The sequence below is a fragment of the Saccopteryx leptura genome, chromosome 1, assembly GCF_036850995.1.
Source record: "Saccopteryx leptura isolate mSacLep1 chromosome 1, mSacLep1_pri_phased_curated, whole genome shotgun sequence".
NCBI lineage: Eukaryota > Metazoa > Chordata > Mammalia > Chiroptera > Emballonuridae > Saccopteryx > Saccopteryx leptura.
This window is the reverse complement of record NC_089503.1, coordinates 151,374,311-151,396,285: the sequence shown is the minus strand read 5'-3', so window position 1 is coordinate 151,396,285 and position 21,975 is coordinate 151,374,311. Positions and strand designations below refer to the sequence as shown.

At 44.5% G+C, this 21,975-nt stretch overlaps 1 protein-coding gene across 3 annotated transcripts in view; it reads right to left on the bottom strand.

Annotated features, from left to right (window-relative positions):
• The window catches only part of ARL15 (ADP ribosylation factor like GTPase 15), a 371,944-nt gene that overhangs the window by 37,442 nt on the left and 312,527 nt on the right, over window positions 1-21,975 (bottom strand). The window contains exon 5 of one of the 3 annotated variants that reach the window (XM_066377778.1): window positions 14,125-14,282. The exons of the other annotated variants lie outside the window; for them this stretch is intronic. Within the exon in view, the coding sequence (XP_066233875.1) occupies window positions 14,190-14,282 (93 nt within the window). The 3' untranslated portion in view covers window positions 14,125-14,189. Of the gene's footprint in view, window positions 1-14,124; window positions 14,283-21,975 lie in introns of those variants that run through there. 3 annotated transcript variants of the gene reach the window in all.

Genomic DNA, 21,975 nt, shown 5'->3' with positions numbered 1-21,975 from the left:
TCCAGAGGAAGCTGATTTCCATTATTACCCAGTCCTCCTAGAATAAGCTTCGGCTGACCTGCAGGAGGAAGTAATTCTAACAACACAAATGATCGACAGGGAGTCAGCATGGCTTTTGGACCGAGGAAACTGCTGGTCACCCTATTTCACTTTTGAAAAAAGAAAGTTAGCTACTATGCTGCCTGTCATTTTCAACGTTCTTTACATTTGAAGTCTGTGGATTAATAACCAGAAGGGACTAAAATGAAGTTCTTTCAGACTTGAACAAAAATGCACAGAAATCTGTAATTTAGATGTGTTACCCAGAGATTCATTTAGAAGAAGAAAAAACATTTTTCTTTTTGTTTTAAAATAAAACAAAGGCTTTCACTGAAAACAAACAAAAAACCAGACCAACCAGGACTATAGTTCTGCTTAATTCCTATAGGGACATAGCAGATTTGCATTTTCTTAGTTTGTTGAAAGAAAAAAAAAGCCATAACATTTTCTCTCTACCTTTGAGCAATTTCATAAAATCAAATTTTGAAAGAGGTAAAGAGCAGGACTCAAAGTGTCAAAGATGGCTGAGAAAAAGCCAGCTGCTCTGGTGGGTGTTCCTTAGGCAGGTGTGAAGAATTCTTCCTCGATATGGAATGAAGGTAACAGGAGTTCACTCAGGACGCACAGTCCAGGGCAACATTCAATGCCCACAGGTTATTTCTAAACTTCCGCAAACAACGACATTCCACACTTCACAGAGGACAATTGTGGATTTAAAAGAAAACATGCAATAACCCCTGGAACTTTCATGTCTAATGTGGAACAGAGAAAAAGGCATTTCTAAGTGATGTCAATTCTTCTAAACATCTAATAACTCGGATGTACATGTAACAAAAAAGAAAAATAGTTTAAAAATCGCATCAGGCAGCCGGCCGTTTTCAAGATGTCTTTGTAGTTTTATTGTTCTGTAAAAACAAACTGTCTCGTTGCAAGTTGTACTAGGTCAGGCTTTTATAAGAAAAAGTGTTTATTGAATTGCTCATTAAAGCTTACCGATTAATTACCAAGTTTAGTCAATAAGCTTCCTCTGTAATGCCTGTGAGATGAATATTTTATTACTTACTTTCCTACTAATGAGTAGGTTTGACAGAGTTTTACCTTACAAAATCTCAGTGGTTTATTTCACAATACTATTTATTTGTGAAACCAAAGTCCTCGTTCTTCTTTTCTTCCTTTCCCCTTTTACTTCTGTATGATTTTTAAAAAGTACAAATACTTAAAATACCAGATCTACCATTACACCTCATTAAGCCATGGCCAACTTCACAATAAAATGTGCCTATGATACTTAAAAAAAAAGCATTATGTATACAGAAACCCTCAGGAAACGTGCTGTTCTTAGAGAAGAACAGAACGAAACGGATAAATTTCCGTCCACATCTGAGGTCATTCTTCTCATTAAAGGAGGTTGGGTAAGTTCATGCGGGAAAACCTGACAGAATGGGCTGGTAATTAAAAATAAATGAAGCAAGGATTATTGGGCTTCAAATTGCCTTGTGAGTCAAAAAAACATTTTTCAAGTATTTTACCCAAGTAGATGAAGGTAGGCGATGTCCTGCTGGCTTGGTCAAGAAGACCAAAAACTACAAACTCCCATGACTCTGGCAGGACAAAAGTTGACCTGGGTCAATTCTGCATAACAGAAACTCATAAAATATTTGCCAGTCCCGGACCAAGGTCCACTTCATTCTGAACAAGATAGCATGTTTGTGATGAAGCACCCATTGTACGTGTGCTGGCCCCTCTCTGAGTTGTCAGGGTTTCTCCCTCTCATCCTTCCCTGCCTTCCCTCAGCTCCCTCCACCCAGGGAGGGACCGCGGCTCTGGTGGGGTGCTCACCTCTGACTGCCTCCAGCAGCTGCCTCTTTGTGCTGAATTGTGTCTGATAGCAGAGACAGAACGGCAGAGATACCTCACACTGAGCTCGGACTCGGAGACAGCGAGCAGTCACAGCTACACACACTCAAGGTTTCCAGACATTAAAATATGAAACATTTTGACAACTTAGAGATAAATGGTTATGTCTTCTACTGGGCCAGGATCATCCTAGAAGTAGAAAGTAACTGATTTTGAAGGGAGAAGTTTTGTGCAGGTATATAACGTGTGCACAGGGACTGGCACGTGGTCCACGGTTAGAGAAGGTGGACTGTGCCAGGGAGCCCAGAAACAGGCTTGGTAATGTAGAAGTTGTGGTCATTTCCCACAAGCAATGACCAATGCAGGATTTGGAAAACACAAACTAAAATCAAGTTGTGGAAAGGATGACCAACACAAAATAACACACCGTGACTTGAGAGCAGCAGGTTGGCATCTCTCTCAGGAGGCAAGGAGGGGAATACAATGAAATAGTTATTGATAAAATTTCTGTTTGAAAAAAAAACTAAGCCCTGGCCAGTTGGCTCAGCGGAAGAGCGTCGGCCTGGCGTGCGGGGGACCCGGGTTCGATTCCCGGCCAGGGCACATAGGAGAAGTGCCCATTTGCTTCTCCACCCCCCACCCCCTCCTTCCTCTCTGTCTCTCTCTTCCCCTCCCGCAGCCAAGGCTCCATTGGAGCAAGGATGGCCCGGGCGCTGGGGATGGCTCCTTGGCCTCTGCCCCAGGCGCTAGAGTGGCTCTGGTTGCGGCAGAGCAACGCCCCGGAGGGGCAGAGCATCGCCCCCTGGTGGGCATGCCGGGTGGATCCCGGTCGGGCACATGCGGGAGTCTGTCTGACTGTCTCTCCCCGTTTCCAGCTTCAGGAAAAAAAAAAAAAAAAAGAAAAAAAAACTAAGATATGAAAGAAATATAAAATATCAACATCTATGAAGACGGTGTAGAGTCTGTTATTTTATGTATGAATTATATAGATTTCATAATCTAAAGAAAGAAAAAATACAGTATATGCAGTATTTATAAATAAATACATAAAATCATTACTGAGGTTCTAACAAGATGAGGCAGCAAACAAGCTCTTCCTCCTCCTTCCCCAGCTCTCTGAATATCTATGCTATGGTTGCAGTAGTCGGCAATGCTAGTCCAGAAAGTTCTGGCTCTGATTCTGGACACTTGGAAGGAGCTGATGGATCCTGAGGTTGGGTGGGGTCATGTGCCTGGTACTGACCCGGACACTGTGAGTGGCAGCATGAAGTAGAGGATTTAGTTCCAGCCTCCACCCTCTTCTCCCTCTGCCATGCAAACGGCAGCGGTCCAGGTGGTGGGGGCTCCCCCGGCCCAAGTCTCTCCGTGGTTACAAGGGCTCTCGAATGAGAAAGACACATTGGTTGCCTAAAGCCACTAGAATTGGGGGTGTTGGGGACTGCAGTATATCATGGTCTATTTCTAAGAAAAAAATCTTAAGTGGGAGAAGACAGAATGACTAATTCTCTAAACAAAGATTTATTGAGAGCCTCCCTGGGTGGCTGCACTGTTTCAAGTAGCAGGGACAGTGAAGGTCCCTGCTAGCCTGGAGGTGAAAGTCTATCAGATGACTCAGTGTATGCAAGAAAATGATGTTCAGAAAAAAAATAAAATAAAAATACAGTTGCAGAAGGTGACAAGGGCCCTGAAGAAAATGGAAGTGTGATAAGCCATTCGAGCACTGTAGGAGCCAGGAGCAGCCGGGACGGCTTCCTCACACACGGCGTCCAGGGACTCGGACGAGGGGACGTCTGAGAAGAAACCTGAGTTGCCCTGACCAAGAATCTCCCAGGGAGACTAGGTTGAGGGTATTTCTTTGAGTGTGCTTTCGTTCTATGTTAAGAGTGTAGCTTCTTCTTATCAAATCAATCAAACAAAACCGGCAGGGGGGGGACAGTCATCGTAACTGGAACTTCGTTGGGTTGAGAAAGCAGAAGAGAAAGCAACTCAGAGAGAAAGGCCAGGCTGGAGCACGAGGCCCAGAATCAGGGGAGTTATTTACTGTCCACGAGGCAAGAAAGCACTGGGAAGTTCTCACAAAGGGGGCGGCATGATCCGATACATGTATTTAAAGATGGTGGGCTTGTGTCTAGAATGTAGGTGCAGTAGGCAGGAAGCAGGTACGAGATCCAGGCTGAGATGGTGGCCCAGATGAGGGTGGAGGGACTGCCATCCAACACTGCGTTCGGGATTTACTAGGAAGCTAACGCCAGCTGGCCTTGCTCATGTGGGCAATGAGAGGAGCTGGAACCTAGAACAGGGTCAATGTGGGGCAGGGCGTGGGGAGAACGTGGCTTCTTCTGGGACCAGAAGCACCATAAGAGGAGCTGGGTTTGAGTGGGGGTGGGAGGAGGTTCGGACGTCTTTTGTCCATAAGGACAGGAGCCATCCATTGAACATTCCAGGGGGGAAGCCGAGGGGCATGGACTAGTTGGGAGCTCAGTGGAAAGAACTGGACATGTTCCAGCTAGAGAAGGACACGTAGGAACCATCACCGTGCAGGGGTCCTTGGTGTGTCTGACACCACAGGAAAGGGGGGTCACCTAGGGTCTGACCGTGGGTGGAGAAGAGGTCCGAGGAATGAATCTCATCCCCACAGTCACAGGGGAAGAGAGCACCACCCCGGACCACTGCGGAGTCACATCCTGAGATGACATATCGATGTGGCCGGGCCAGGAAGTGAGAGAGGGGAGGAGATGGAGGCAGCAGAAGGACACTGGTATTCTCTCTGGAGTTTTCCTACAAAGGTGAGCTTGCAAAAGGTCAAGGGAGGAGCTGGCTGGGATCAGGTGGAGGGATGGAGGAGAAAGGACTTGGAAAACAACTTTACAAGGCCGTATGCAGTTGTCCTCCCTCATCTGAGGTTCCCTTTTCACGGTATCAGTAACCTGAGGTCCGAAAATATTAAACGGAAAATTCCAAAAAAAAAATAAACAATTCATAAATTTTCAGCTGCACATCATGCTGAGTGGTGTGATGAAATTTCACACCGCCCCGTGCCCGTGCTGTCACACCGAGGGACGTGAATCATCCCTTTGTCCAGAGTGCCTACGCTGGTAGGTACGTTCCCCACCTGTTGGTCACTCAGTGGCGGTTATCAGATGGACCGTCTCGGTATCTCAGTGCCTGTGCCCAGTCGCCCTCATTTTCCTTAGTAATAACAGCCCCAAAGCGCAACCCGTGACGCTAGCAATTCCCATGCACCAAAGAGAAGCCAGAAAGTGCTTCCTTCAAGTGACAGCTGAGCCCAGTAAAGATGTTTTGAGAGACAGAGACCACAGTCACATAACTTTATTACAGTATGTTATTATAATGGTTCTGCTTTATTATTAGCTACTGTTGATCATGTCTTACTGTGCCTGATTCAGACATCAGACTCCATCACTGGTGTGCACCTACAGGAAGGAGACACAGTACCCAGAGGTGAGGTCTTATCCGTGGCTTCAGGCATCCACGAGGGGTCCGGACTGTGTTCCCTGCAGATAAGGCGCACTGTAATATGTAGTATGCTTAAATTCTGACAGGAATGGCTCCCCAGATAGGAGTGAGAGCTCAGGACGCCCGGAGGAGCACCCCTTCCAATCCAGGTAGAAACCCAGGGAGCGCAGCCCAGCCCGCCGCGGTGCAGCGGGCTCACAGGTGTGGTCGCCGGACGATGGGTGGTCTCCTGTGGGTTTCTATTCCCCAGTAAACTAAGGAGTGAGATCACCCCTTGAGAAGGGGGGTGTTTGAGCTTTGTGACAGGAGGGGAGCACATGAGCTAGTCCCTCCCAGACAAGTGACAGGGAAAGATAGGCTTGCCAGGCAATTTAGGGATTACTTGAGCCCCATGGTCATCAATTTGAGGAGAGGCCAGCATGTCCCTGTCCAAGTGCTAAGTGCTTTGCTGTGAGGCTTCACAGGGGGAGCAGCTACTTGTGAAGATAGGTGTGTGAAGAGCCACCGGGGTGAGTGGTGAAGGTGCAGAGAAGGAAAGGGTGCTCGAGGGTCGGAGCTCAGGGAGCTGCATGTCCAGGGATGAATCTTCTCCTGGGACGCTGGGGTTTCCAAGATGACAGACCGGGGAAGAAGAAGAATGAAACTAGATGCCCCAAAGCGCACGCGGATGATGTGCATGAGGAATGGTAGGTGGTAGAAAATGCATCAAGGAGCGCGGTGGGTAGAGCTGTGTGGAGGCTGATGACACAGAGCAACTGGGAGTTTTCACTGGGCGCGATAGGGTCTGGACATGACGGGAGAGCCCTGTGGCACGAGGACTGGGCAATAAAGTCACCAGGAAGGGAGTGACATACTGCAAAGGACAGAAAACAGCTGAGGTCCTTGCAGGCATCTTACGTGCCTCGGATCTCTGCGGTAAACCCCACCATGCCCAACACAGGCAAACACATGTCCCAGGGCTTGAACTAATACTTGGGTTTTAACTAAAAGGAGTTTTAAAATGTTATCGTTCCACAGACAGGCAGTCTCGATCTGAGGCTTTGGGAAGAGTCCAAAAGGGAGGGCTCAGATAGTTTGAGCAAGAGCCCAGGAATCCACATGCAAAGGAATGAGATAAGGCCCTGACCTCACCATCCCGTGAGCTCCCTGCTGCGTCCGCACCCACCTCCTGCGGCTCCTCCTTGATTTCTGGGTTGATGACTGGTATTCCCTTCTGGACTTGTTCCTTTTCTCATTCCCCTACTAGGAAGTCATCAGCCCAAGTACAGGTTCCTCTACTCATCAGTGTCCCCCCAAAAGCCTAGCAGACGGTCTGGCAAATATAAGCAGCTCAGAGATGAGCGCGTGACTACAACGGAGGAGAAGAGCCTGGGTAGAAGCAGCCCGCTAGGTGACACTGCCGCCCGGGCAGGGCCCAGGTGCTGAGTCCGTCTGTGGACACTTGCTCGGACGTCACCGATGCTTGCAGAGGAAGAGCTGGGACCGAACACTGGCTGTTCACACCTGGGCACCGGCTGAGAGAGGCTGCAGGCTCCTGGGTCCAGGGCTCGCCCACACTCGTCCGAAGAACAGGCTTGGGAGTGGCCGAGGACCCCCCTCACAGTCCTGCCTGCTGCACGTGCCAGTCGGAGGGAGCCCTCAGAGCCCCCCTGTGCCCGGTGTGCCTGCGCCTGTTCTCCGCCTGCAGAGCAAGCGACCCCTTCACTGTGCCCAGCCCGTGCGTCCCTTCCCTGTAGCCATGAACACATTTCCTGTTCATTGAGTGTGATCACACGTATGTACACATCAACCAGGTGACCTTACAGATTGCAAACTCCCCAAACCCAGGCTTGCCATCTCCTTCCCATAATATTTGGATAGTTAACTCTATTTAGGTCAAGGCTGAAGGTTTAACCTCCAAACAAATTATTTCATTTCCCTTTGCGTCAATGCCTCCAACCACCTCCAGCTTGGGCATTCCTGGCACACAGCGGGGCATTAAACAGAGACCGACGAATCCAGGGAAAGCGAACGTCGGAGTAAAAAGGTCCATCTTCCCTACGGCCTGAACACCATATGTTAGAGAGAACAGCAGTGAAATTCCGAGGCCCTGAAAAATGAGTTGAGCAAACAAAAAGGTTTATATAATGTCAAATTCCCGACTGTAGAAATATATAAATATGTATTTAAACTTGAAATATATGGCCGTTACTATTAAATGTAAAGTCAAATAAATCGATGTGAAAGTAAAACGTAGTCTCTTCCCCTCCTGCTAAGCTGTAAACACAGAAGCTCAGAGCCGGGAAGGCCCTGGCAGGCCAGCCCCCTGGGTCTGTAGCGGAAAGAACGAGGCAGAAGGGTTATCTGGTGACTCAGCAGGACGGGAGGAAGCAGCGAGTGTGGAAGCAGGCAGAGCACAGGCTTTGGAGGCAGACTCGCCAGCCTTTGACTCTGACCTTCTCCCACCCCCAGAGCTGTGTGACGTTGGGGAAGCTCACTCTTTCGAAGCTGGGTGCCCTCCCTCCTGTCTGAAGCAGAGATCGGGCCAGCTGTGTAACATTGAGTAGGCATGGTGACAATTCAATGTGACACTACATGAGGAGGGCCCAGCACAGAACTTCTGGGATGAGTTGGCCAAATTAAGGTCAGGTTGGACCATCGTTGCCCTCGAGCATCCTGGCACCCATTTAGAATGAAAAGAAAGAAGTAAAAAAATGTGAACGGAAACCAGCCGAATTGAGGACAACTGTACCTCATCTTTAGAAGTGGTGCCAGGAAGACAAAGATTCCAAGAAAAGATGAAACTGGGGCGGGGGCCAGAAAGCTCAAGTGGGACACAATCCTGAAGACGACTGTTAATTAACAGCCCCTGATTCTGGAAAAGGAGGTCTGAAGTGAGGCATGGGGCGCCGGGGGAAAAGATGGAAAACCCATCCAGAGGACCAGCCCTGCCTGCCATCACTGGATGGCCACAGACACGAACAAGCAGACCAGAGCTCGCCGTTTGGTTTTCTATGTCTGGGAGGAAAAAGGGGAATAAAAGGGGGAGATGAGTCATAATCAAGCAAAGCTAATTAATGACAGCCCAACTCCATTAGAACACTCCACGTAGGAGGTGAACTAATTCAATCATGTACGCAGGATCTCATTAGTGTGACGCTAATGAAATAAATAAGGGCCGGGCCTGGGATGAAGGACAGAGGAAGTTGACGGTCAATTGTGTTAAAGCCGAGCTGGCGCTAACACGGGTGCTCGTGCCTGTGGCGGAGCCCGCCATACCTTGAGCAGTACACACGGGCCCAGCCAGAGAGAGAGAAAATAAGATCTGCAAGCAGCAGATCCTTGAAGAATGTCCAGGTTTTGTTCAGTGTCATCTCACTATAACGTCGTGGGGTGCGGGAAGAACCCTGGTTTATGTGAATCGGCTTATGGTAAAACTGGTTGTGTCGCCTGTCATTTCGCTGCCATTGCAAGAACCTACAGTGGATGCTAACAAGAAGAAATGAGGACTCATTGTAAGAGTGTGAGTGTGTGCGAGAGACTGTGTGTGAGAGAGTGTGTGTGTTGGGGGTGGAGAGAATGGGAATGGAGAGTAGAGATTCCGAGGTAAAGCCACTCCCCCTCTGTGGATTAACAACACCGTCGCTAAAACACACAGGTTTCCCTTTTCGCCAGTGGTTAGAACAGACAGAAACACCTGCTGGAGGCTGGTGGGATTTGGCAAGAGAAGGAAACACCAGCGGCTGACCTTCTTGGTGAAAAAAAAAGAACCAAAAACCAACCACCAAACAAACAAAAAACAAAGAAAGGCTTGCTATCTCCTCCATAAATTGCAGGAAAACCCAAAGCCAGAGAGGACAAAACCCCACATCTCTCTCTTCCAAGAAACACACCCATGAAGGCAGAGAGCAGAACCTGGCCCAGGGTATTCTGCACAGCAACAGATGGAGAGCCACGTCTGGGTCCCACACCAACTGCACAGCCCCGGCCAACCCACACTCAACCCAGTGAAGCTCGGGACGCGAGGCACAAAAGTCTAGCCCAGTGGTAGTCAACCTGGTCCCTACTGCCTACTAGTGGGCGTTCCAGCTTTCATGGTGGGCGGTAGAGGAGTAACCAAAGTATAAATAAAAAGATAGATTTAACTATAGTAAATTGTTTTATAAAGATTTATTCTGCCAAACTGAGCAAAAATCTGACATAAAGTACTTGGTAAGTAATTATTATTGTATGCTTTAACTTGCTGTAACTCTGCTTTATAAATTTTATAAGTAAAGTTACTTCCCTACTTTATAAATCACCATTACTGTGGAATCGGTGGGCGGTTAGAAAATTTTACTACAAACAGAGATACAAAAGTGGGCGGTAGGTATAAAAAGGTTGACTACCCCTGCTCTAGACAGAGAAGGACAACAGGGACAAGTCGTCAAAACTACAGCGCAAAGAGAAGTCTTGAATTGAATCGTTCTTCTTAAACTTAAGTCTAGAGAAACAAAGAGCATGACAATAGGCAGGAATGACAGGAGCAAATTAAAAATAAAGAACCCACTTTGGAAGAAAATATAGCCAGCTCCCCCCAGCCTCCCAACTCCATGAGTACATTATACAATAGGTCTGAAGAAAATGGGAATCCAATGAGACATTAGTGATATGTTTAATGAACAAGATACAAAGGGAGACTGCAGAATTAAGGAAACAGTGAAGAAAACAATGCAAACACAGAACTAATACATTAAGAAGAAGCAGAACAAGCACAGGGGAAAGAATTAGGGACATACCCAACACCCTGCAAGCGTGAGACAGTGACTGGAACCCATCAGATAAAGACGCAGAGATGAAGGCAATTCAGGCATGGAGGACAGATCACGACAGACTACGTACAGAGTCAACACAGAACAGACACTGAGCAGCACATCCCTTAACAAGTATCAGCAAACCTCCCCCGACCGACGTCCTAGCATTATTTACAGAAGGGGGTGTATGGTGCTTTTGGCCTGCTGTAAGGGTCCCTCCACAAGCAAACAGTACAGACACACTGATGAAATGTGGCCCTGCACACTGCTCTTCTTCATGGGACATAGATGTGAAATCTGCAAGTGACCTGATCTTATAAAACAATCAGTTTATGCTGTTGGCACCTGTGATTAATAGATTTCCGAAGCAGCTCTAGTTTTTGCAATAGAAACGTTCTTACTTCCTAGTGGACATGTGTTTATTGAGAGAACAGTTAAGATAATTTGTTGTTATAGATCTTTCTTCATGAGCTAAGGGTCACATACTGGTTGAAGTACTTACTGTTCGGGAAGCACAGAGGATACTGTTTAGCTCAAGTAAGCCATGATTACGCCCATTCATTATTCCCTCACATTGATCAGAAATCGATGCCTTGCAAAGGGCTGGGCTGAAGGCTCTAACAGGTTGCCAGAATACACATACACACACACACACACACACACACACACACACACACACATTACCATTACACACACACCATTACCTTTCACTGCCATTTTGAAGAGAACTGGCTCTTTAGTCTTAAAGTTTTCTTTAAGTGTCTCTGACTGCAAATAATATTCAAACAAAAAAGACCATTTTACAATCTTTAAGAAAATCTTGCTAAATAAAGTAAAAGCTACGTAGTGCCTGCCACACAGAAAGTGCTTCATAAACACCAGATAAATACTCTTCAATCCACAAGACCAACAATTGAAATAACTGACTTGCTCTGGACACAGTCTGGGTGAAGACTCTAAATTTCTCACTAGTCACTGCCCTGTGCTCCATTCTGCTGACAGGTGGTTATGCAACTGGAATGCTACTCAACCTACAGATGTCTACAGACAAGGCGTTTAACCCACAAGTATGCTGAAGTAGTTAGTAGAGAATAAAACACAATGTGAGTACATACAGTTAATGAAGGAAGTAAAAAAAAAAAGAAATCTACCTATTTAAAAATTTGCTGTGATTGAAAATGGGCCTCTTCATGAATTTATAATACAACCAGGGGACCAAAGTTTGTAGTTTGCGCTCAAGTATCAGGAGGTGCTATTTCCTCCTCCCTCAAAATGCTGACACAAAAGGCAGCCAGCATGTGATCAAACACACTGGACTCACAGTACGGCATTAATGGGCTTGCTCAAAGTCCAAGGATATGTCTCACCAACCCCTGGTTTGTTTCATAGCTCTTGCTTTTTTGGAGAGCTCGACCTAGTCCCAGGATGCCGTGCACGCATACAAAAGTTAACCTCTTCTGTTTTGAGAAAGAACACAAAAGGAATATCCACTCTGGACAGGAGACTCGAGCATATTATTAGCTCAGCGCACTGAACTTCATCAACTTGATGAAAGCTTTCTCCAAGTCTGAAATACTATGAAGAACTCTCTTTCCAAAAGACGGCCGCCTATGTGAAGAGTGAAGGAAAAAAGACGACCCTGAAGTTATGACTACAGGCTCACACGTAATAATAAGGAAGGGAAGAGCCTTTGCCAAATGCTGACATGCTCTTGGACCAGCCCGCTTGGTTCACGTGTTGTAGAGCGTGACAAGATCTGTTTCCGTGGCAAGGAGAAAAAGGTGCTGCCTCACTGTGAAAATTAATCAGTAAAATTATAATAACCATATAACGTGACTTATCATTTGATGACTGTGCACAAAACCAACCAAACAATAAAATTATTTAGCACTCAAATCCATAGAGTGCTAAAGAAATTGAGGAATGTGCCACTTCTACTAAGCCCAAATGGAGACATCTGGGAAGAGAACACAAGGGTCTCATCGTGGTTGGTCTGGTGTGGGTGCAGCAAGGGTCCGGGTTTCTGGGCAATTCTCTGTTTTGGATGCTAAGCTTACACAAGTCTACGCCCAGCATTTTGATGTTTGATTACCATCATGACAGATAATTTCTCTATTTCAAGAAGGAGAGAGGATTTCAACTCATGCCCTCTCATGACCCAATCTAGGCAACCAATTAAAATAATCCACTATCATTCTTATGTGCCCAAAAAAAGAGACCTTCCATCCCATTTTTCTTGGGTTTATAATAATAATAATAATAATAATAATAATTATTATTATTATTATTATTATTTAGCAAAGTTCAGGTCAGTGGGTAGGTCACAGGGAATCCTAAAACTTATTCCCACAGTGATTCTTGTAACATTTTCCTCCCGACTTTATTAAACACAATGTTCTAAGCATGATGAGTGCTCTAAGGTATTCTTGAATCATAATCCAAACTGCAGAGCAAAAGTAAGTGGCAATTAAAATCGCAGACAGAGGGGAACACAAAGACTAGGAAATAACAGAAACGGTTACTGATGGTGGCCAGACTGCTGGCCCAGCTCAGGGGTCAGCAAGCTGGGCCTGATGTGCAAATCCAGCAAGAGCTAAGAATGGTTTTTATACTTTCAAATGGTTGAGGGGAAAAAAAAATAATAGTTTTTTTTTTTGTGACATTTGAAAATTAGATAAAATTCAAACTTCATGTCCATATACAAAGTTGAACTGGCACACAGCCACACTCCGTTCAGTTCTGTCTAGGTGTGCAACAGAGCTGAGTAGCTAGAATGTTGAGTATGGCTTGTAAAGTCTAAAATCTTTACTATTCAACTCTTGATAGGAAAAATTTGTGCCCCCTGGACCACCCCACAGCTTCTAATACCATATATAATGAGGGACCTAATTAGTTTGTATTATTTTCTGCTCCAGCAGGGATCAAGGATCAAGCTACCCTTCTGTTGAAAACAAAAATCGTGCACTCGGATACTGTAGCAATGCCAATTGTTATCAGTTTCTTACATGCTTACTTTCAATGTTTGTATTTACCTTGCTTCATGCTGGTACAAACATTTTGTGGACTAGCCCCAGTCCACACACCAAATTTTAAAAAGCACTGGTCTAGAAAACCCAAGAATATCACTATACAACTTTTGAAAACCTCACTGCTTCCATACATACCTATGATATAGTGTTCACTAAAAAATATGAGTGCCATAGATAACTATGTATATACACAAGCTGGATCAAGTTTTCCCATGATCTTTTTCCCTTGAGAATTACCCTTCAAATTATAACTGTTTCTCCCTTACCAACTGCCCTGATATATAAAAATTTTTACTATTCTCCTAGGCTTTGGATACAAAAAGAAAAAAAAAAGTTCATTTATATGTCACACTTTGGGAAATGATCACTCAAATTTCATAAACAAAACAACCAGTGCGACTGTTTTTTCAGACAATCTGTGCTGTGATTTTAGAAACTGAGTGAGGGACTCTGAGCCCCTGCACAGACAAAAAGTTTCTTCTGTTTAAATTTTTAGAATGTTGAGAAGATTTCTTTTTATGCTCGCTTTCTTTTTCATAGCAAACATCCTTGATAGGTCAAAGGCCACAAAAGTACTTTTTAGCTTAGGTACAAACAGTGCTTTGGGCTTGCTTTAAAAGACACTCTTTGGTTTTCAAGACTGCATTTTAAAAAATGAAGTGACATAATCATCTCCGCGAAGCTGTTTTTATTGGTCTGCAGTGCGCAGTGATTTACTACTTTCCAATCTTAACTGTTATCTCTAGGGGAAAATGCGCATTTCATCCTACTGTGATTTTTGTTTAAGAACATGAAATGATTTCTAAACATTTTCAAACATTAAGAAAGATGAAACTCCATTACAGGACCAATGAATTTTTTATTATTAGGTGTCTGATGATCAAACTTTCAAATAAGAAGCAGTCCTGTGACTTCATCGTGTAAAGAAGAAAGTCGACAAAAAGCAAGTCCAGGTGGGCTGAGCACGTGAGAAGAGTGTTCAGAGGATGGAGAGAAAGGCTGTCCCCGTTCACTACTAGGGGAACAGGCTGCTGCTCACCAAGGACGACGATTTCCGAGCAGAGGGAACAGCAGTGCTGCAGACTGAACCTTCTGCAAAGAGATGCCGCTGAGGGAGAGAAAGAAAAGTGGGGCTTGATCAGGAAAAGGAGGCACGGTCATCCAAAGTTTGCCTCCAACATATTGCTCACTAGGACCACACTGTTTCTCTCATAAGAAAGAAAAAAGACATATTTATGTTTTAAAAAACACTGTTTGTGACATGGAAACTATTTTATGGAAAGACCACCCTTCTAATTTCTGACCTCCACTCAAGTGTTTCCGCACTGCACCTGCTCTCGGGTACTGCAGGTGCCACACTCCGCCACTGTCCCCTGGAACCTGCTTTAAAAATAGTTCTCTGGGGGGAAAGCTCTACACTGCTTTCTACATAAAAGAGGCACATCTCCTGCCTTGGTTTAACATAGTGGCATTATCCTAGTTAACTTGAAGTTCATTTATCACATATTTACTGAGCACCTGTCATATGGCACACTGGGTTAGCCTCACAAATCTCCCTGAACGACGACCTTGAAGAACTTAGCATGACAACACAAAAGGAGGCCGCAGGGAGGCTGGAGAGGACGGCACCTCCTTCCACTTAGTCCTGATGGCCAACTATTCATTCAACAACAGGTTACTTTTGAAAAGGATGAAATTTTCTATCTGATCATTTTTGTGTCAATCTAATATAATGTGACTTACTATTTCCTCTTTAAAGATCTTCATAAACATGTAAACACTTTGCAAAGCATCCTTTGTAAGCCCACAGTGTGGTGTTGATACTAAGATTACAACTGCAATTTAAAAATTCTAAAACTGGGAAATATTTTATAGTTTAAGTAAGAATGTTTTGATGAATAAAACACAACTCAAGATTAGATTTTGAAGTAGAGCAGGAAATGACATCAGAAAAAATAACAAGGCAGGCTGCTAAAGGGCCCATCCTCCAAGGAAACATTGAAATATCAAGTCAAAAACTGTCAATCAACTTTGCCAAAGCTCTGGAAAACAAAGGTCTACAGCAAACAAGTGGATGCTGAATGAGCAGAGAGACAATCTGAGAGAGGTAGGAAGGCACGGGGTTGTTCCGTATGTCCGGGGCCAGCGCACCTCCCTGTCTTGAAGGTGACAGTACATGTCTCCAGTATGGGATCCTGGTCTCTGGTTTGGAGTGGAGCAGCAGACCTCACTTGTAAAAAGTTGTTTGTTCTCACCTTGAGGAGTACCTGAAAAACTGATATAAGGTGCTTGTCTTTGTTTCACCTAATTTGAACCTTACTCAGGGTGGATCTCCTTGTAAGGCAAAGAAAAACTCTGCAGCCACCTGGAGACAAAGATTAAGCTGAGGCACTGAACACAGTGCCTGAAGTCGGGGTTGAAAAGCTAAGCAGTGTTTATTTGAAAAACCAGGGACTTCAAAAGCATGTGTATACCGTGGAATTCAGAAAGTATAGTGCATGGCCAGGGCAGACCTGAGAAGGTTGTTTTCCCTCTCCTACTCTCACTCTCCCCTCACTCTTTCGGTCTCTCACCCGGCTCCTAGCATTTAAGAATATCTCTGTCAAAACACTGGCTGAATACAAGCAAAAAACTCTCACAAAACCAAACCAAACCCTACCCCCCAGAGAATTCAAATACTAAAAACACAGACCTTATAAAAATAGATCAGAAAAGTTACCCAATAAACAGCTACAGCCTATAGCAAACTCTTAGAAGAGGAGAGACTTTATTTCCAGAGTTTCCTTCTAATATTCAAAATGTTCAGTTTTCAACTAAAAAGATTACAAATTATGGGAAGAAATAAGAAAGGCCCATTCACAGATGATATTAACAAACTTACCCTGAGGTACACAAGCATTGAACTTAGTTGACAAAGACTTTAAACTGTCTAAAATATGTTATAGATAACCATGGGCAAAATGCTAAGGGAAATTAGGAGAATGATAGATGAGCAAATAAATAATATCAATAAAGAAATAAAAATTATAGAAAGGAACCAAGGAAGAATTTTTAAGCAGAAAAGTAAAATAGCTGACATGAAAACAAAAACAAAAACAAAAAGCTCACTAGAGAGTGGCAACAGCAGACCTGAGCAGGCAGAAAAAAGAACCAGTGAATTGGAAGAGAGGTAAATTGAAATTACCCGGTCTGAGAAACAGAGGAAAAAGGATGATGAAAAAGGAACAGAGCCTAAGAGACCTGTGGGGTACCATGCTAGTGTGTGAACAGGCCCAAGAAGAGAGGAGAGAGAAAGGAGAAGAAAAACATATTTGAAAAAATAATGGATGAAATTTTCCAGAATATGATAAAAGACATGCAATGAGATCCACACCAAGACACATAATAATCAAATTACTGGAAGCCAATGACAAGGAGAAAACCTTAAAAGCAGCAAGAGAGAAGCAACTTGTCACATACAAGAGACCTTCAATAAGAGTCACAGAAAAATTTCTCCTCAGAGACCATGAAAGCCAGAAATGAGTAGGAGGACATCTTTAGAGTGCTGAAGGAAAACTGCCAACCGAGAACTTTATATCTGGCTAAACTAGCCTTCAAAATGAAGAGGAAAGTAAGACATTTGTAGACCAACACTGAGTAGGTTCATCGTCAACAGACTTACCCTGCAAGACAGGCTAAAGGACGTCTTCCAGGCTGTAATGAAAGGCTACAGAACAGAAATAAAGAATTCTGACAAAGGTAACTACATAGGTAAATATCAAAGCCAATATTATGGTATTTTTGGTAACTCTTCTTTTTATCTCCTATATGGTTTAAAAGACAAATGCATAAAAGGATAATTTAAAATCTGTTAATGGGTACACAATGTATAAACATCATTTGTAAGAACAACACAAATAGGGGGAGGAAAGAGCTGCCTAGGAGCAGAATTTTAGGTTATTGAGGCCAAGCTGGTACAGTTTAGATTGTTATAAACTTAGGACGTTAATTATAGTCCCCATAGAAACAACTAAGAAAATATCTACAAAAACCATATACCAAAGGAAACATGTCATATTTTATGTTATCTGGTTTATCATCTTTCTCGTTTACGGCCCTCAAAGTCCTGAGAGGTCTGGGACCTGGCCTGTCTTGACCTCTACCATGTCCCCTGTGCCTAGATCAGGGCCTAACAGCCAGTACAAGTGTTTGTTGAATGAATGAATAAACAGAGGTGTTGAGCAGACAAAGGCTGAGATGAGTTTAGAGTTTAAATGAAAAGATCTAAAGTGAAGACACATGTTTGAGAGTCAAAGATTACACTGGGTATTATTTTCTCCAACATAAAGACGTGGGAACTGGTTCAGACAGGGTAAAATGAGTATGTATCATGTTTGTGAGGTCTTCTTCCAATCCCTCAAGCCAACGTGACCTTGCTGGCAGAGGAGATAAGCATTTTCCTAGTGCTAATTCTAAAGGGGACTTTACATCGGGACACGTTAAAAAGCACACCAAGAAGCATAATAACAGTAATTTTCTTATCGGGGCCCTTGAGGCAGCCCAGGGTCAAGACAAAAGTCAACCGCACTTCGGCGAAAGCATGTTGCAGGCAAACCAGAGAGGCTGGAGCAGAAAGATTCCTCAAGCTCAGACTTAATCTAAGGACCGGATGTGGATCGCCTAAGGAAACAGAGAGAGCGTGGCCCCTCTTCTGTTCCGTTGGGACGGGAGCATGCAGTTCCAGGTTGACCTCTCCTGTGACAAGTTTGTGTTGCTGCATAAATGGGGGGAGCAAGATGCTTTATGCGCCACGTGACCAAGTTGCAAAGCTTCACTTCTATCATAAATACCAGAATGTCAGATTTATTTTATTGCCTCTTCGTCAGTCACAGGGCTAGTGACAGAGCTGGGGACACCAGGACTCCAAACTTGCAGCTCAGATAGTATTCCACCCCTCTCCATCCATGATGCCTTTTACCCTCGTGTGATAAGAGATGGCGGTTCAGGCCCTGGCCGGTTGGCTCAGCGGTAGAGCATTGGTCTGGCGTGTGGAAGTCCCGGGATCGATTCTCAGCCAGGGCACACAGGAGAAGCGCCCATCTGCTTCTCCACCCCTCCCCCTCTCCTTCCTCTCTGTCTCTCTCTTCCCCTCCTGCAGCCAAGGCTCCATTGGAGCAAAGTTGGCCCAGGCGCTGAGGATGGCTCTATGGCCTCTGCCTCAGGTGCTAGAATGACTCTGGTTGCAACGGAGCAGCGCCCCAGATGGGCAGAGCATCTCCCCCTGGTGAGCATGCCAGGTGGATCCTGGTTGGGCGCATGCGGGAGTCTGTCTGCCTCCCTGTTTCCAACTTCAGAAAAAAAAAGAGATGGCGGTTCACATTTCTGGAACACTATGGGTTAGAATCCTGTGCTGCCTGGCTTTTTAATCTCCCCCAAAGCAGGCGTCATCTCAGGAACTGAAGAACGCTTGCCCTTGTTAAAAGTCCCTTGTATTTTGTCCTGCATCCCAAGGAGATGTTAGGGTTTTAGGTGCCTGTCCTGATGCATGTTCTCTATCTTCATCGAGCCAAGGACTGGGGAACAGCAGAGACAAAAAGGCAGGAAGGTAATTGCTGCTACCATGTAAGGCAACAGAGTCTAGGCAGGCTTGAAGATTTTTCAACCCTTTGATCTGGGAAAATAGTAATCAGTAGAGGCATAGGCTTCAGAAATCACTATATCCTCAAGGATTGAGTGGGATCTTAAAAGCAACCAAAAATCCTTTCCAAAGATTTTATTATTTTTTTAAATAACATTTACTAGTTCCAGGTAATTAATGCATAAGAGCTTAGAAGAGAACAATATCATGCCTGACCTCCCTATCCAAATGACCATAGTGAAAATCAAATAAAAAATAAAAAATGGGAATACATGCACAGGTTGTTTTTTTGTTGTTGTTTTTTTTTTTTTTTTTTTTGTATTTTTCTGAAGCTGGAAACGGGGAGAGACAGTCAGACAGACTCCCGCATGTGCCCGACCGGGATCCACCCGGCATGCCCACCAGGGGCGAAGCTCTGCCCACCAGGGGGCATCGCTCTGCCCCTCCAGGGCGTCGCTCTGTTGCGACCAGAGCCACTCTAGTGCCTGGGGCAGAGGCCAAGGAGCCATCCCCAGCGCCCGGGCCATCTTTGCTCCAATGGAGCCTCGGCTGCGGGAGGGGAAGAGAGAGACAGAGAGGAAGGAGAGGGGGAGGGGTGGAGAAGCAGATGGGCGCTTCTCTTGTGTGCCCTGGATGGGAATCGAACCCGGGACTTCTGCACGCCACTGAGCCAACCGGCCAGGGCCTACATGCACAGGTTTAGAAAACCCTGACAGTGGAGAAAGGCATGCAACAATAAAGGTTGAAGCCCCATGACCATTGACCATCCTCACCGGACTCTGCAAAATGAATTACCCTTAATTGTACTGATTATGTTTCTGTGTATCCTTCCAGAAAAAAAAAACAACACTGTATCTTTTTATGTTGTAGGGCTCGGTGTTAATTTAATGTGTCTACACTTCTAGAAGAACGTACACAGATTAACAACATACTGCTTAAACATCTGAACCTTGCTCTTTCCATTTAATTCATGCTGAAGATCTTTCAACAGCAGCTCCTAGAGAGCGACCATATTTGTTCAGGGACTATACAGGGTTCTATTGTACAGAAGTGATGGGATTTATTTAAGCAGTACCCTCCTGATGGATACTTAGGTTGCCCACAGTTGGCTGCTGTTATTACACATAGCTGGGGTAATTTTATAAGTCTACATCTTGGGAAAATTACTAGTTAGGCTACCACGTTAACGGAATATGCATTTACAACTCGGGTAGATATTACCAAATAGCCCCCTAAAATGTTTGCATAATTTGTATTCTAGCTATCAGTGGGGGACCATGGTTTTATATACTTTTAATCAAAAGGCACATGAAAATAAAAGCTATAGTGTCAACAAAAATTATACTTATGGCATATTCTGATCATGTACCCAGCTTTTGGGACCACTATGATCTACATAATTAATTTCCATTAACTACAACACAATCTATCTGGAACTCCATGTTACCAAACATTAATTCTCTGAGAGAACAATTCATACTCTTGCTTATATAGAACCTTCCACAGCAGTGATCCTGGGAGTTGGAGGCCAGCCCAGTCTCCATAATTGGAACCATATAAGCGTGTGTTGTGTGTGTTCGTTTTTGAACAGTAAGTTTCATTTTGAAATATATCTGAATCAGCTTGTAAAAATGTCAAAACCAAAACATCCATTTATTGTCTCCGCATAAGGCTTGATTAGAACTAGATCCTAAATGCATATCCCATTTTCCTCAACAGCAACGAGAAGTAATTCACAGAAGTGTTCAAGTTAAGCAATGCGAAAAGATTTCATTATTTCTATCTGGTTCATTTCCATGGAACTAAAGATTGGAATGAGATACGAAAGCTTCAGGGTAAATTCTAAACTAGGAATAGAATTGTCCCGTGGACGTCAAAGGAGAGGACACAGAAGGCAGTGAGTTAAAAGAGAGCTATCTAAATAATTTAAGGAAAAGGAGCCCTGTGAAGCTACATCTTGGCTTCGTTCTGTACAAGTCGTGTAACTTCAGACCAACGACCTACCTCTCTGTTTGAAAGGAGGTCGTGTAAGCAAGGCATTTAGCCCCTGTGCCTGCTCTTCAGCAGGCACTCCCTACACACGGGTGGCTATTAATCTGTAGCCACTAACACTCAAGTATGAAGAGTGCATCTGAAAATCAGGAAGGAGCAATGTTTACTGAAGGATGCAGGGAAGAACGACAATAGAATCCAGGAATAACGAGACAGCAGAACCTTGCTGCCCCATTAGCACATTCACCCCCTCTCTCCCGTGAGAAATGACCATGTTATCTCCAGAGCAGATCACAAAGCTAGCTTGTCACACATCCACATTACAGCTCTGGTTTTCCAAGACTTCCGCAGGCTTTGGCGTGGTAAAAAATACATCTTGAAACCCTTATTCTAGAACGAAAGAATTGAAGTTAATCTCTTAGCTTTGGGTAAAAAAACAACAACATAGCCTTTTCCCATTGGAACCCACACAGAGACGCACAGAGTCTCCTGGCATGAGAGGCAAGATGGAGCTTAACCCCCCACCCTCCATATACCAATTTTGTACATTTCATGGAAAAAATTAATAAACAATGAAGATTCAAGAATATAAAACTAACTCTAAAATGGAACTTGAATTTCTCACATAGTTGATAACTGATTGCCAGGTAAATTCTAGACACAGATGGTTATTTCTTCTCAGTAAGAAACTTGCCTTGCTTTAAAATATTCTACCTTCCAGCCCCCTCTAGATTGGACCTTGTGATTTCTCTTCTTAGTTGGAGATGGCAGATGAGGGTGGTGCCTGTGGAGTCATCCCAGAGAAAGGAGCCCTAAAGAGGCTGACCTGTGGTGGCGCAGTGGATAAAGAGTTGACTTGGAATGCTGAGGTGGCTGGTTCGAAACCCTGGGCTTGCCTGGTCACGGCACGTATGGGAACTCAAGTGAAACAACTATGAGCTGACACTTCTCATTCCTCTATGCCTCCCCTCTCTGTAAAATTAATAAATAGAATCTTAAAAAAAGAAAAAGGAAGTCCTAAAGAGGGCTTCATTCATTCCTAGTGAGTATGGCTGTGTCAACCTTCCCGACCACGGTCACCCTCCGTTTGGACTGCAGCAACAAGTTAGGTGCCATCCGTTTTACAGAATGTTCACCTTACAGAAAGGCCTCTTTCAAGGCCAATTTAGTGGAATAGTACAATATAAGTCAT